Raw genomic sequence first — 14,051 nt, 5'->3', positions numbered from 1 at the left:
GCAAGAGTCTCTCTAAAACACACACACATTCTGTAGAGACACAAATTATGTGTCAAAATTCATGCTTGACAGTGGGGGTGTATGAAATCTCACCATTTTTTGCTTGCCACACTACTTATGAAAATGAATCTCAATGCTTTTTTCTACTCAAACAACCTTAATATTTTAGTCTCAAAGTTTGGGTGTTGAAAATGGATCTCAATGCTTTTTCCTACTCTTAGAACCTTACTATTTTAGTCTCAAAGCTTGGGTGTTGCTTCCTCAAGAAAAGTAGCTAAACTTTCCCACTCTATTTGTTCCAAGTCATTGTGCAACACTTTCAAAATTGGAAGAGGCTCATATAGCAAGAGTTTTCATATTTTAGTAAAAGATAACCACAAAAGATACATCGTGCATGTGAAGCTACAACTCGATGAATTCTTTGTTTGTGTGAAAAGGAGGAATTGACTTAATCTGTGACACATGATTCATATGTGGGTACCATGTATTTGATGTTGATAAATGCATCTTCACCACCATGAGCCTCAAAGAGTTCTAAAACCTTATTAACAAGCTCTCCTGTGCATATATGTTTTTGTTGGGCATAGTCTATGCTATCACCAACATTGGGTATGTTGTTCTTGAATATGTTCAACACTGGGAGAAGTTGTCTATAGTAAGGCACCAAAGATTGCCCTACCATCTCTTCTGACTCCACAAGCTTGCACATAAGCTGCCAAAAAGGAAAATAATCAACATATTAACTAGATTCGTCTCGTGTGTTGTTCCACTAGTAATATCTTTGTAATTGTTCTGGGTTTTGAGAGTTCACATACCTGGAGTGCTATGTTCATGACACCTGGATCCCTTGTATTTAGAGTAGTCTTGATGGGGATGATCAACTGAGGTATTACAGGCAATATTTTACCTTGACCAGCCTACAAAAGACAAATATGCATCACTAATATACATGGCCTCGATTGCACCAAGAGCTTTGTGCTATCTATAATGGTTCTTTGATTTGACACAATTGAAAATGGAAGAGATGCTACTTTTATGAAGGCCCTTGTTGTAGCTATTCAATCTGCTTGTTTTGATGTTATATAATAGGACATGGGAAAATATGTCAAGCTTAGTAACAAGTGGACTGTTGAACAAACCTTGAGAAGGTCCTCTACTCCTTTCACAGCAATGAAGCGATAAGGTTCTTCCTTCTCTCGTATACCATCGAAGAAGATAGGTAAATAATGATGGTAATCAAGTTTTCTCACATCCACTTTCCATGCAAGAGCATTCTTCGAGCTACTATGAAGAATTTGAAGTGGCAAGTCACCTCTTTCATACAACTTCCTAAACTGGAAAACGAGTTATTTGCACGGCTTAGTTTTTGACAAGGAGGCCCAAGCTTGATTGCTTTGTAGAAAGCTTAGAAGCATTACTATCATTGCTTTGCTACAAAAGACTCCCTAATTTTGAGAATTCTATGTTATATCAAAGATGAGACCCCTAGGGAATTATTGTTTGCATATTTAGACTGTTGAAAGATTTATTGAGTGACATTAGAGAGAGAGAGAGAGAGAGAGTGAGGAAGTTAGTAAATCCATTCTTATGATGATTAAGAATTTATTTGATAGGATTACAAGAGTATTGGGAGGGTTATCACGCATTTTGAAAGCTCCAGCCACAGGCGGCTCAGCTTTGGGAGCTGCCTTGTGCAGCTCACCTCGCTTTATCTTCTCACCATCTCCTTTTCTTGTGTAGTCTGAGGGTAGTTTCTTGGGGATCCGGTGCCTACATTAGACAAGTTTACTTGCAACTTAATGGATTACAAAGAACATTGTGATACTAGAATGGTTTAGGATCATCACTCAGTGGTTTCATTTGAGCATTATTTGCAAACCAAGTGGTTTTGTGGGCTATTAATGGCGAACACTTACTGTTGTTCAAACAAATGATGGTGGTTCCTTTCATGGATAAGCATATGTAGCAAAGCTCAGTCTCTAGCAATCAGCTGAGTCTTGTTTTCAGTAAAAGATCCCAACGTGGGAGAATAAAAATGGCTTCTAATTACCTGTATTCTCCATTCGAGGAATAGTAAGGTAGCTCTTTCTCTGTGAGTCGGCACAATTCATGGCGCCCAGCTCTTCTCGATAGCTGCAGGATCATCAAATGGGTGGGTGATCCTTTAGCCCAACAAAAGATATACTTAAATGGACGAACAGAATGCAGTCAGGTTGAACATGGAATTGGTCACATGCAAGAGAATCTTCTGTGAGTATGAAGATGGCACATCATGATGAAGCGTAGGGGCAGGCAGGCCCTTGTCCCCAGCAGCACCTAGCTAGATATGCAGTGCCCTCCCTTTGAGAAGATCATGATGCTGTCATGATGCACAACGTGGGAGCTGCCAACCCCCAACTGCACCTAGCTAGGTATAGGGTCCCTCTCTCTCTCTCTCTCTCTCTCTCTCTCTCTCTCTCTCTCTCTCTCTCTCGTGATTAGTGGGATTCCTTGTCTCGACCTCCTTGCCGATGCATGAGGAGATATGCTTATGCGGATACACAATTGCATGTACCAGTAAACTGAAACCGAGATTAATGCCCAAGATTGGCAGTCAATAATCGGAACAATGAGATGATTAAGAAAAACAGCGATGATGTTTGGGGTGGATATGAGATATGATGTAATTATTGAATACCCCGACAGGAAGGGTTTGATCGAAGCAGGAGCGGGACTGCTTGGTCTTCTTCATGGTGGGTTGTCCTTTAAGCTTGGCATTGCAGTACTCGAAAGCAAAGAGCTGGCCGGCGATGTCCACCATGGCGTCGGGCATTTCTTCTTCTGCACGAATCAATCAATCGAGGGGTGGGGCGGGAGGGTGGGGATAGAGAGACGCTCTATCACAGGCGTCGTCTGAACGCAGACACAGAGAGAGAGATAGAGAGAGAGAGAGAGAGAGAGAGAGAGAGAGACTCTATCACAGGCGTCGGTTCAGACGACGCGCACGGGATGCCTCACGCCGGGTAGTTGGAATACCGTGTCAATAAAAGTTTTGATCAAAAGGGATTGATTAATACCAATAGCCCCTCTTGCCATATCCAAGGTGTCACAGCTAACCCCACTATCAACACAATAAGCTTTATTAGACATGGGGAAAAGGGGCTTCTCTTTTCCCTTGTTTTCCCCTCTAGTGTGCTCAACATCATGAGCTTCCCCTCTGAAGAGGCTTGAAGTCCTCACCAAGCTTTGCTAGGTCTACGAACCCTCCTAGTAGGAGGAATTTGTCTAGAACTTCTCATGTAAGTTAGTTCTTCAAAAATTAGGCCTACCTTTTAGCATGTCCATTTGGTGCCATTTGGCATATATGCTTGCATATGGAAGTTTTAAGACAAAACCCCCCCTTTAACTTCCCCTTTTCAAAACCACTTCTCGCATGTGCTATTGCCACCAAGATCATGCAGACTTAGCACAATGTCAATAAGCACACAATACGAACTCAATATATGTAGAAACACAAGTTGTCCCTTTCAAGGCAATTACCACATACACTCCCTTTTTACTCAAAGGACTCCATGCATGAAATGAGATCTTGATTATGAGCACACCTAACCCTCATCCAATGCTACATGCTAATTGCATAGATGCCCCTTATAAATGCCCCTTATAAATGCCCCTATGACAGATTATTGATTTCACCAAGAAGTTAAGTTCTTTAGCAAACACCTTAAAGCATATCAAGGCAAAACTTCAAGTACACTCCACCTTCTACATTCTAAGATATGTTGAACATATGCACACTTTAGTGACACTAGTTAGCATGTCCCATGCATGCACATATACAAAGCCTATGATTATTCTCAATGAATCCAAAAACATAATAAATGAAACATGTGAATATTAGCAATTCATAATAATCAATCCAAAAACATAATAAATGAAACATGTAAATATTAGCAATTCATACAAGACTTTCGCATTTCTTATGAGCAAGGTACACCATAAGCCCAATGTGTACAAGTCTATTTTCTTGGACTAAAGATTTTCCATAGGCCACTAGATTATAATTTAGGCCTCAACTTCCATGGGATCTCAAGCAATGATTTCTAAATAATATTCCTCCTTATGGTTTAAGGAAGCTTGATTATCACAACTTATTACTACCGAAACAAGAAATGTAGGAAGGGGAATGTCTCTAATTTCCTCTTTCAAAAGCCACATAGTTGGAATAGTTAACCAAGTTTAACTTGCTGTTTTATCATCTTTGACAATAGGTAGCTTGGTTGTAGTCTCTCACATCCAACATCACCTACCTTGTGTCATTCTTGTCTAAGACATGGATGTAGAACTTGGAATATATTTGTGATTAGGGATTGCATATCTTGTTTTAACCCCACCTTATTTGGAAGCCCAATGAAGTCTTCGTTTCTTTGATGTCACTAGTTATCGTTCCTAAAATCTCAAAAAGTTCCTCCACAATCTTGTAGCATGTGATATCTATTTACACCAAATGTCTAGATGGTCAAGTTGCTCAAAGATAACTTTCATTGAACACAATTCTCTAGCATAGAGTGGATGAGCTTATCGGGCATCCATTAGCAAACCAAACTGTGGACCCTACTTTTCAGGATATGGATCAAATACTTGATTAGAAAATGAAATTGGAAAGTTGTCCAAAAATAGTCTTAAGGAAGATTGAGTTACTTTCCCAAAGGCTTGGATCTCACAACATTGCACATAGTAATTGAAACTCGAGCAATCAAGCAAGCAAAAAACACAGGCAGATTCTCACAAGCATCCTCCAAAGCTGCCTATTCCTTTCACAATAGATTCCGGCTCTTCACCAATACATGTAAGTCATTCCCACAATTGCCTTTCTTGACAGTTCTCACAATTTCTATCTTCAAGCAAAATAACTCTCTTTTCCATATTCAAATAAAGCCTCACCATCCCTAGCTTGTACTTCCACAGCGTTCATGCCCTTCAATTTTTCTGAGAAGTACTTTCTCCCCATCCCAAACTTGTACTTAACCTTTTTCTGAAGAGTACCTTCGAGTGTATCAAATCAACACATAATTTAAGGATACTCAACTCCACTCAACATTAAAAGAAAGTCCCCAAACCAAGGCCATTCCGCAGGTCAGGTTACAATGTCAAGGGCAATAGTAGATAGGTGCGAAACTGGCATTTCTGGGCAGCCTAAAACTCCACAGTAGCTGCAGACCCACACCTCCCCAACCCCACACACCCACCCCAAAAAAAAAAAAAAACCAAAAAAAAGTATGTGCTTGCAATCAAACCAGTGTTCCTGCATTTCCATGCCATAACACCAACCACTGCACCTAATCATTGTTTGGCAAGTGGCCTAAAGTTCCAGACACCCTCAACTTAGTAAACTCACCTATTTGTTGTTTTGCTAAGTATGCTTACGCAAAATGCATAGTAAAATCATACTCCGAGACCAAAATTTGGAGACTCTATGCTCTCAACAGGTAGATCTACTAAAGCTCCTACCAGCAAGTCCCTGCCCAATTCTTGGCCAAAAAGAAAAAGAACGAGATCTCAACTGAATTGAACAAAAACTCAGGGAGGATCCCCACATGGGCTCAAATAGTTTTCGGTGAGTCAATGCATAGGAGAGCAATACACATACATGGACTTTGCAAGAAAGCACTATCATGCAATATCTTATGACATGCATAACAAATTGCTAACGCATTCTATGCATGGAATCGCATGTTTATTAGATATCTACGTACACAGAGGAATACCATATACACAAATCCAGCTCCTCATGATGAAATTACTAGAGTTCTTAAAGCATCTCATGACATCAGTGAATGCAGCGTGCAGAAAATAGTTTTAACCCTTAGCTTGTCAGACATCATTGTTGGCATTAACACACTCATCACCTTTGAAAGTGTCAAATTCCAACACGGTACAATAGATTTTTTAATCCCTCTGCCTCTAAGATGTATGTGAAAAACACTGGCTCAGCTATACCAATATCCCCCACCTATTCTCCTACCAAGTACATTTGGCTCTGGAAAGTTCCAAATTTTTAGATACAGCACTATCACTAAACGATTATGGAATTGTGAAACCATGAATCGATTTGCAAATTAGAAAAACAAATCAAGGTGCAGTCAACCACTCGTGCTATGCAAAAGTAGCTAGCTTTTAATTGGCTATTCTTGTACTAGGAGGGGCCTCTGACAGATCAAAGGAAGAAACAAAATAGTAGTACTTAAAAGGGATATTGAGAATTGGAATCAGCAGCCCCATTATGGCTGTATCACCTTCCTGTTCACCCATTAACATACTTCACTGATCCACTGTTCCACCTGAAGACTCTGTAAGATTGGTGCTCTCTGATGTTTCACCCTGCCTTTCACCCACCATAAGAAAAGGCATCTTTTCCTTCAACTGTAAAAGATAGTGAGTCATATCCTCCAGGTTCTGCTCTAAATGGACTACTTGCCTTGTTTTTTCTTTTAGCTGGCGTTCGGTTTCTTCCAACCGAGCCCTCAGCTCGTCTCTTTCCAGCTCTATGTTTCTAGACTGAAAAGTGACCTGCTTTGACCCAAAACCGAAATAATAAGCCATCATGTTCATAAAACCTCACAAAAACATCCTATAATATAAAGAAAAGAAAAAACGCACATACCAAGACTTACCTGAGGTAACACCATATTATTGACCTGTTTTCTTTCCAACACTTGACTTATAGCTGCCTCTGCTGCACGTTTTGCAGCCTCTGCCTCTGCCCTTGCCTCCTCTGCTATGCGTAATGCAGCTACTGCTTGTGCTGCTGCCATTCCTGCAGCTAGCTCAGCTGCTTTTGCCCTCTCATTGCTAGCTTTCAAGTTTTCCTCAGGATTTTCAACGGTTTTCTGATCAAATAGTGAAATCCTAGCATCCTGAAGCTCCTGCAACTTTGCGAATTGATCCCTTTCAAAATCTCCCAACACGCGAGCTGTAGAGAGCTCCCACTTATTAAATAGGCCCCTGCCCAAAGTTCCTGCTTCAATCTGAGCAGCAGCATCACAAGTCTTTGATTTTGCCTCAGAAGTTTGCAGCAGGCTCTTTGAGCCATTTTCAAACCTCTGAAGGTTGCTTAATCCCTCAACTTCATTCTCAGAATCAGGGCTGCCATCCTTGTTGCGGCAAACACCTTCAGAATCAGAAGAATCATCAAGAACATCTACATCTTCCCCTACAAGAACCTGAAGAGCAACAGCCTCAGCAAGTGCCGCCCCTTCTTCGTCAAGCCGCTGCTCCTCTTCTTTCCGTTTCTGTTTCTTCTTCTCAAGTTCTATTCTAATTGCTGTTGCTGTAGCTAAGGCCTTCTCAAGCCTGCGTTTCTTCTTTTCAACCTGTTTTAACCTGTCTCTCTCTTCCTTTGCCTGTTTTTTCTTCTCCTTCCTAGAGCTGGATGCTGTTGTGGGGGCTGGACCTAACCCTGTTGAAGAAATATCTGCTACAGGCATTTGTCTCTGATAAAAAAAGTTAACATGTTAGTTAGCACCAGATAATGCATGTAAACAATCTGAATCAGAGCAGAGAATACTTGTTTCTTCATAAAACAGATGCGAAGCAAAACATCGACAAATCAAGCTACTGTATGTAAGACCACCCACACTAATTAACTGCCTGGCACATAAATATCCCCATGACAATTTAACGTGTGCATCTGGAGGACATGACCAATATAAGCACAAAGCCTAGATGCCATGCCTGATTAGATGGCAGGCGGAATCTCCCAGGCACAAAAACATGAATCATGCCTACACTTTCAGTGCTTTTGTCCCTGTAGAACGCAATCCATAAGTGATATAAATGACAGGTTATTAGCACAAAGCCTAGATGCCAGGCCTGATAAGATGAGAGGCAGAATCTCCCAGGCACAAAAACCCGAATCACCCCTACACTTTCAGTGTTTTTGTCCCTATAGAACAAAATCATAAGTGATATAAAACAGCACATGTTTCAAATGTCAATAAGTGCATGGCAATTTTTGTCCAAGTCCCATGTCAACAAGTGCATTGCAAGTTTTTTCCAAGTCCCCCCAAAACCCCTATCTAAACACACCGCGGAGCATCAATTCCCCCAGGTCTAGGGGGTTATGGGATTTCCTGGGATGAAGCTCAGCCAGAGGGTGAAGAATCACTAATCTTTTCAAACATTGGCGCTTTCTGTATCTGCTTTTCTCCGCTTTGGATGAAGTTCTTGCTGTTCGACATATAAATAAACAGGCTCAAGTAAAGCATCATACCTGCAGCTTGCCTGGCGCACTCTTGAACAGCACATTCAAGCCCGGAGGCCACCAAATAATGAAGAGACCTTCCTCTCCGCCCCCTGGAACATCCCACCTCCAGTGCTAGAGACGTTTGCCGTCACGGCATATCCCGCCTACAGTCTGGAGTAAACACCTTTTTCCTGTTTTTGTTGAAATCACGCCATCCTACAGCCAAAAACGCCATAATAGAGAACTGATTCGTCATTACGAGCGATTAAAATTCCCGCCATTCGACAGCCAAGAACCCAAAAATGGAGGACAGATTCTGATTGGTAGGGATTAAAATTACGCCATTCTACAGCCAAAAACACAAAAATGGAGGACTGGTTCGTGATTACTAGGGATCCCAAACTTTCATGTCGGAGAGAACAATACGCACAAATTGATACTGTCAAAAAAGAAAAACAGACAAGCAAACGAGCCAAAAACGAAAAAAAAAAACACTGACCTTCAAACACAGATCGAAGGGGTGGAGGGGGAGCGATGCCGTATGCAGGGGTGAAAGAAGATGCCTGCGCAAGTTAGGGTTTAGGGGGAGCTGGTAAACGCAAAACCAGAGTTTCTTTTTTCGGCTGGCTGGGTAAGAAGGGATGATGAAGATGGAAGGTCCAGGGTGCATCAGGATTCACCCAGTTGTTTGTTTGCAACAAAAAGCAACTTTCACACACACACACACACACGCATACATCGTTAGGCTCTTTTCAAAGAGTCATGGATGACAGCCCGGGTGGTGAGGTGAGCCCTCTTATGCCCACGTGTGTGGGTGATGGGTGGGCTAGGTTCTCGATCCCAAGAATTAATCGGCTCAATTTGCCCACATGCCTTGGCACCTAGCTTGTGCAATGATCAAAGCTATGGAGATGGAAGCTCCCTTGAGGTGCATCGCTTGAATCATGTAGCTATTCACAAACCTTGCTTGTGCAATTATCAAAGCTATGGAGATGGAGCTCGCTTGAGGTGCATCGCTTGAATCATGCAGCCATTCACAAAGCTATGGAGATGGAGCTCGCTTGAGGTGCATCGCTTGAATCATGGAGCCATTCACAAACCTAGCTTGTGCAATGATCAAAGCTATGGAGATGGAGCTCGCTTGAGGTGCATCGCTTGAATCATGCAGCCATTCACAAACCTTTGCAATTCAAATTACAACAAGAAGGTAAATTAGTGACTTCAATAAAGTTGTTTTGAGAGCTACAATGGTTATATGAGAGATAGACATAGCAACTTTGCTCAAAGCACTCCCTTGAAACAAAACGTATTATGTTAAGTGCGGTATTCGTAGCTTGTGAAATCAACAACATTTTGGTTCCATTTTTCGAAACCGATGGAATCAAGCAACTAGGCATATACTCTCCATGCTGAGCGATAGAATAGGAGCTTGCACTCCAAAACGTCACACGGATTAGCTTATAGGACGAACAAGTTGAGAGGCAATCGATTCATCATTTGTGTGTTGGATTTTAGTTTGGAATTGTCATAGTTTGATTTTTTTCTAGGAGGTAAAGCATATGATATTCAAGGTTCTAAGGCTTAAAAGTCACTAAAATATAGAGTTTTTAGTTTTTGTAAATCCACAAATAAGAAAACCAAGAGGCAAGGCATTTGAGTTTAGCTTTCACTTTTATATTGGGAGTTTGCTTAGCTAGTGGATTGAGGAGTTGTAAGAGTGAGAAAAGAGAATAAAACCACAATTCGTAGTTACAAATTGTAGAGGAGAGCAAAGGAGACAAAATAAGGGTCGACAACGAGACGAAGGGCATTCTCTACTACATTGTTGACAAGGCATACATGTATGAAGTTGCAAGTTAATTGGTTCCTTTGTGTTGTGAATTTTGAGTGTGCTTTCTTCCTACTTTTGTATCCTATCCCATCTTTCAATACCAATAAATATTTGGTTCCCATTTGAAGCTTTGCCTATCACAAGCATTGAGGCCTCATAGGCCTTGACTTGATTTGATGCCAGGAGGCATATTCCACGGTGGATTCCGTGAGGTTTTGCGGTGGATTCCGTAAAATTTTATTACCGGGCCTCATACACAAGGTGGATTCTTTGTGCGAAATGTCGATGGGGACGCCTATCCTTTTCGGGCGTCTTGTTAATTTAATGTGTAAGTGGGTGATTCCATAGAGGGTGATTCCGCAAAATACATATTTAAATTAATAAACATTTATGAGTTTAGAGTGCGTACTCGTAAAATAAATTAAGGTTAGGATTGAGTTCTAACCAATTTATTTATTTTATAGCTGAAGACTGCTAGGTATTCACTTTTGTCGGTTTAATTGTATTATTTTTCTAACAATTGTGAATGCTTCAGTTGATGTGTACAGCAAGCAGTGGTGGCATTGGGAAGCATTGGAGGATAGCGTATATTCAAATTATCATCAATTTTTTATGGGCGCATATCTTAGGCATGGCGCCCATATTTTGACGCGCTTATTTATTAAAGCGCTTGATATTTATTTATTACTTTTGTATGCACATGGGCGCACGATTTAAATATTTGTATTGGATATTGTATTTGGGTTCTGCTTGACTCCTTGGGCACCTAATAGCTTTAATTCTTTAGTGGCACAAAAGCAAACACAAAAGCTAAAGCGTGCTAATTGTAAATTGGGCTATTTTTTGAGCTTGATGATCAATAATATATAAAATACATGCTTTGTGGAGCGCTCACACAAGGCATGGGAAGAAATTGTACCCAATTAGTCTCTTTCTTCATGTCGTGCAAGCTTTCTTCCTTGTCTTTTTAATGCAAAAGTAGAGTTCTTTTGTTCTTAGGGACCTTCTGACGCTCACTACGTGCACATACGGCGTCCGATTTGTGCATCAGTGGTATCAGAGCGAAGCTGAGATCGAGAGCTTCCAATCGCTTACCATCTCGCTCGAAGGCGGAGCTCCTGGAATGATCGAGCTCTACAGTCAGTCTCGTGGCAAACGATTGATACCAGTGTGTTCTTGGCAGTCAAGAACCCCCTACTATACACTCAAATCGAGAGGGACCGGCCTCTGCAGCAGAGGACCACGCAGAAAGATCCTACATCAAGTCATTGGTTTCTTCTTAACAGATAAGCCAATTTCCTCCATAGCTCTTAAAGCTCCAAAGTAAAGCTTGGAAGGCTTAAAGAGAAGCTTAATAAAAGCTTCAAATTCGTTTTGAACCCGTCGGCGGCAGCAGCATGTACTGCTCGTCGCCGAAACGGGCGAAAACATTCTCATGTCCTTAAAAATCACGATTAGTTAGAAAAACTAAAAACTCTAAGTTACAAAGGTTATGAAGATCATAAGCTCCAATCTCCAACAACTACCATAGAGGCAGTTCCTATTCGGCAATATACGAATCTGTTTACTACTCTCTGGAAGCCCCTGTTCACACCTGTGAATTGACAGAATCAGATTCCAGCGAATAATCGGCAACATGCAGTCTATACACAAAAATTATTTTCTTGGAAGATGACTGTGACATCAAAGGAGAAATACACAAAAGTCAAACTATATATATATATATATATATATATATATATATATATATATATATATATATATATATATATATATATATATATATATATATATATATATATAAGCCTTGTAAACCCGCCTTTGAGCTACGCTCATCCCGCTAACAAGGTTTCGAGTGTGTGAGATCTTTTGGTATTTTGCAAGATGACTGATCAAACTATGGAAGATTTTATGACTGAAGGTGATCTACCCGAACCAACAATGGAGTAAAAATTGGATTTGATTATGATGCAGCTTCAAGAGGAACGAAGAGCACGACAAACTTTGCAAGCTCAATTGGCCAATCTGCAACGATCTACCGTCGACCAAGATGGATCGCAACCTAAAGATCTTATACGACATACTATCGATGCAACACTGAAGCCCAATCTATTCGAAAAGAAACAAAGATAAGTAAAAGTAACTTTAAATTTTGTACTTTCAATGGATCACACGATGGAAAGACTGTACTTGCTTTTATCAGTCAATTTGATGATTATTTCCATGAAGAATCATATGCTGAGAAAGACAAAATTAAATGTATCACTAACCATTTAGTTGACCGAGCATCCTTATGGTGGACTGTTGTCCGCAAAAGCATTGATTGTCCCACTACCTGGGAGACTTTCCAAAAGAAAATTTTGCATAATTTCCTTCCACCTCAATTCCACGAAAAAGGAATCAAACAATGGGATCTTCCACAACAAAGGGATCGAGAACCTATTTTACAATATACTGAGCGTTTCTGAAATGCTCTATTGCAACTACGAATGCTCGAAGATGTACCTGAAGCAACTCATAAACACAAGTTTATGTCTGGCCTACTTGGACATTTTTATACAGAGGTCAATATGTTCAAGCCAACAACCCTTGAAGATGAAATTTCCTTGGCCCATGACACTGAAGATAAAATTCGCGGACGAGATAAGCGACCACAACAATTTCCAACTAATGGTAACTTTGGTTCCAAACAATTCAATTCAAATTTTCGAAGATTCAATCAAAGTTGTTTTCTTCCATCTTCATTCCGTAAATGGACATGACTACCTGCCTTGCCATCAAACACAAATCCAAACCTTAAGCCAACTCTTAAGTCAAATCCCAACATTCCTAAACTTTTTGATAATGTATCCAAAGCAAAACCCATAGTTTGTTACAAATGTCATCAACCTGGACATCTAGCAGCCAATTGTCAATCCAAAAAGCCATCTGTTCATATCAATTATTTGGGAGCAATAGAAGATGAAGAATGTGAAGAGATGTCGGATTTTACGGAAGATGATGACGACATTGGTACTACTTCTGATACTTTGCCAGGTATGCCAACTCCCCATTCCTTATTAACAATGAAATGTTTTGTGCATGGTAAAGAAAAAACTATTTTACATGATCATGGGAGCACACACGACTTTATTTCTGCAAAATTGGTCAAAGAATTGAATTTACATACTGTTTCTACACATTATCGCATTAAGGCCACATTCCTAGGTACGAGATATAATTAAACACAAGAGGTGCAAAATTTAGAAATTAAAATTGGTGATTATACTGAATGAAAAAATTTCTTAGTTGTACCTTTGTAGTCTAGTGACATTATCTTAGGAATGCCTTTGCGACATCAATACAATCCTGATATAGATTATTCTATGCATTCAATAAAAATTTATTTTCAAGGAAAACAAATCACACTGCATGGTATGCACACTTCCAATACTTTTCCATTGCTTACTCATACTCAAGCTAAACGTGCATTACATAAAAGTAGCAAATTCTATTTAATATGGGCGAATGAAATTCAAGCTAAAGATAACCAGATGCATCCTAGGCCTACACAATTTCTTTTCCAATTTCAAGATTGTTTTGCTGCTGATTTACCACCTGGATTACCACCTGTGCGTCTTGAAGATCATAAGATAGATTTAATTCCTGGATCACAACCACCATGTAAAGCACCATATAAACATAACCAAATTGAACAGAAAGTAATTCAAACCAAATAGACGAATTGCTTAACAGAGGATTAATTAGACCTAGTAGTTCTCCGTTTGGTGCACCTATCTTATTAGTGAAGAAGAAATAGAATACCTATCGCATGTGCACTAATTATAGTGCCCTAAATAAAATTACTGTTAAGAATAGATACCCGATTCCTAGGGTAGATGATCTTATGGACAAGCTACAAGGATCTGCCATATTCAACAAAATAGATCTTAAATCTGGATATCATCAAGTAAGATTGGACAAATCTGATATATTCAAAACTGCATTTCGAACACA

The 14,051-nt window shown here is 40.1% G+C and overlaps 2 protein-coding genes across 2 annotated transcripts; both read right to left on the bottom strand.

Moving 5' to 3' along the window:
* Positions 1 to 248: 248 nt before the first annotated feature.
* On the bottom strand, positions 249 to 3,047 carry LOC148012090 (uncharacterized). Its single transcript, XM_087669648.1, has 6 exons — positions 2,678 to 3,047; positions 2,051 to 2,133; positions 1,620 to 1,770; positions 1,140 to 1,334; positions 816 to 917; positions 249 to 712 (listed from the first exon to the last, which is right to left on the bottom strand). The coding sequence occupies exons 1-6, from the start codon at positions 2,810 to 2,812 to the stop codon at positions 449 to 451; spliced, it is 930 nt and encodes a 309-aa protein (XP_087525774.1). The 5' UTR covers positions 2,813 to 3,047; the 3' UTR covers positions 249 to 448.
* A 2,730-nt stretch (positions 3,048 to 5,777) lies between these two features.
* On the bottom strand, positions 5,778 to 8,970 carry LOC148012089 (uncharacterized). Its single transcript, XM_087669516.1, has 4 exons — positions 8,724 to 8,970; positions 8,252 to 8,440; positions 6,654 to 7,472; positions 5,778 to 6,549 (listed from the first exon to the last, which is right to left on the bottom strand). Exons 3-4 carry the CDS (start codon positions 7,464 to 7,466, stop codon positions 6,301 to 6,303), a joined length of 1,062 nt encoding a protein of 353 aa, XP_087525642.1. The 5' UTR covers positions 7,467 to 7,472; positions 8,252 to 8,440; positions 8,724 to 8,970; the 3' UTR covers positions 5,778 to 6,300.
* Positions 8,971 to 14,051: the final 5,081 nt, after the last annotated feature.

This window comes from Lygodium microphyllum, chromosome 27, assembly GCF_053477565.2.
Source record: "Lygodium microphyllum isolate KBCC chromosome 27, Lygodium_microphyllum_v1.1.10, whole genome shotgun sequence".
Classification (NCBI taxonomy): domain Eukaryota; kingdom Viridiplantae; phylum Streptophyta; class Polypodiopsida; order Schizaeales; family Lygodiaceae; genus Lygodium; species Lygodium microphyllum.
The sequence above is the reverse complement of the archived record's forward strand: the minus strand, read 5'-3'. Positions and strand labels throughout refer to the sequence as shown.

What these genes read in the sequence shown, in the direction of transcription:
- LOC148012090 (XM_087669648.1), bottom strand. Translation starts at nt 2,812, where the DNA reads ATGCCCGACGCCATGGTGGACATCGCCGGCCAGCTCTTTGCTTTCGAG. An exon ending in GAGTAGAGGACCTTCTCAAG is followed by an intron (nt 918 to 1,139) that starts GTTTGTTCAACA and finishes TGTCTTTTGTAG; the next exon opens with GCTGGTCAAGGTAAAATATT. An exon ending in TCATGAACATAGCACTCCAG is followed by an intron (nt 713 to 815) that starts GTATGTGAACTC and finishes CCTTTTTGGCAG; the next exon opens with CTTATGTGCAAGCTTGTGGA.
- LOC148012089 (XM_087669516.1), bottom strand. Translation starts at nt 7,466, where the DNA reads ATGCCTGTAGCAGATATTTCTTCAACAGGGTTAGGTCCAGCCCCCACA. An exon ending in ATAATATGGTGTTACCTCAG is followed by an intron (nt 6,550 to 6,653) that starts GTAAGTCTTGGT and finishes GGGTCAAAGCAG; the next exon opens with GTCACTTTTCAGTCTAGAAA.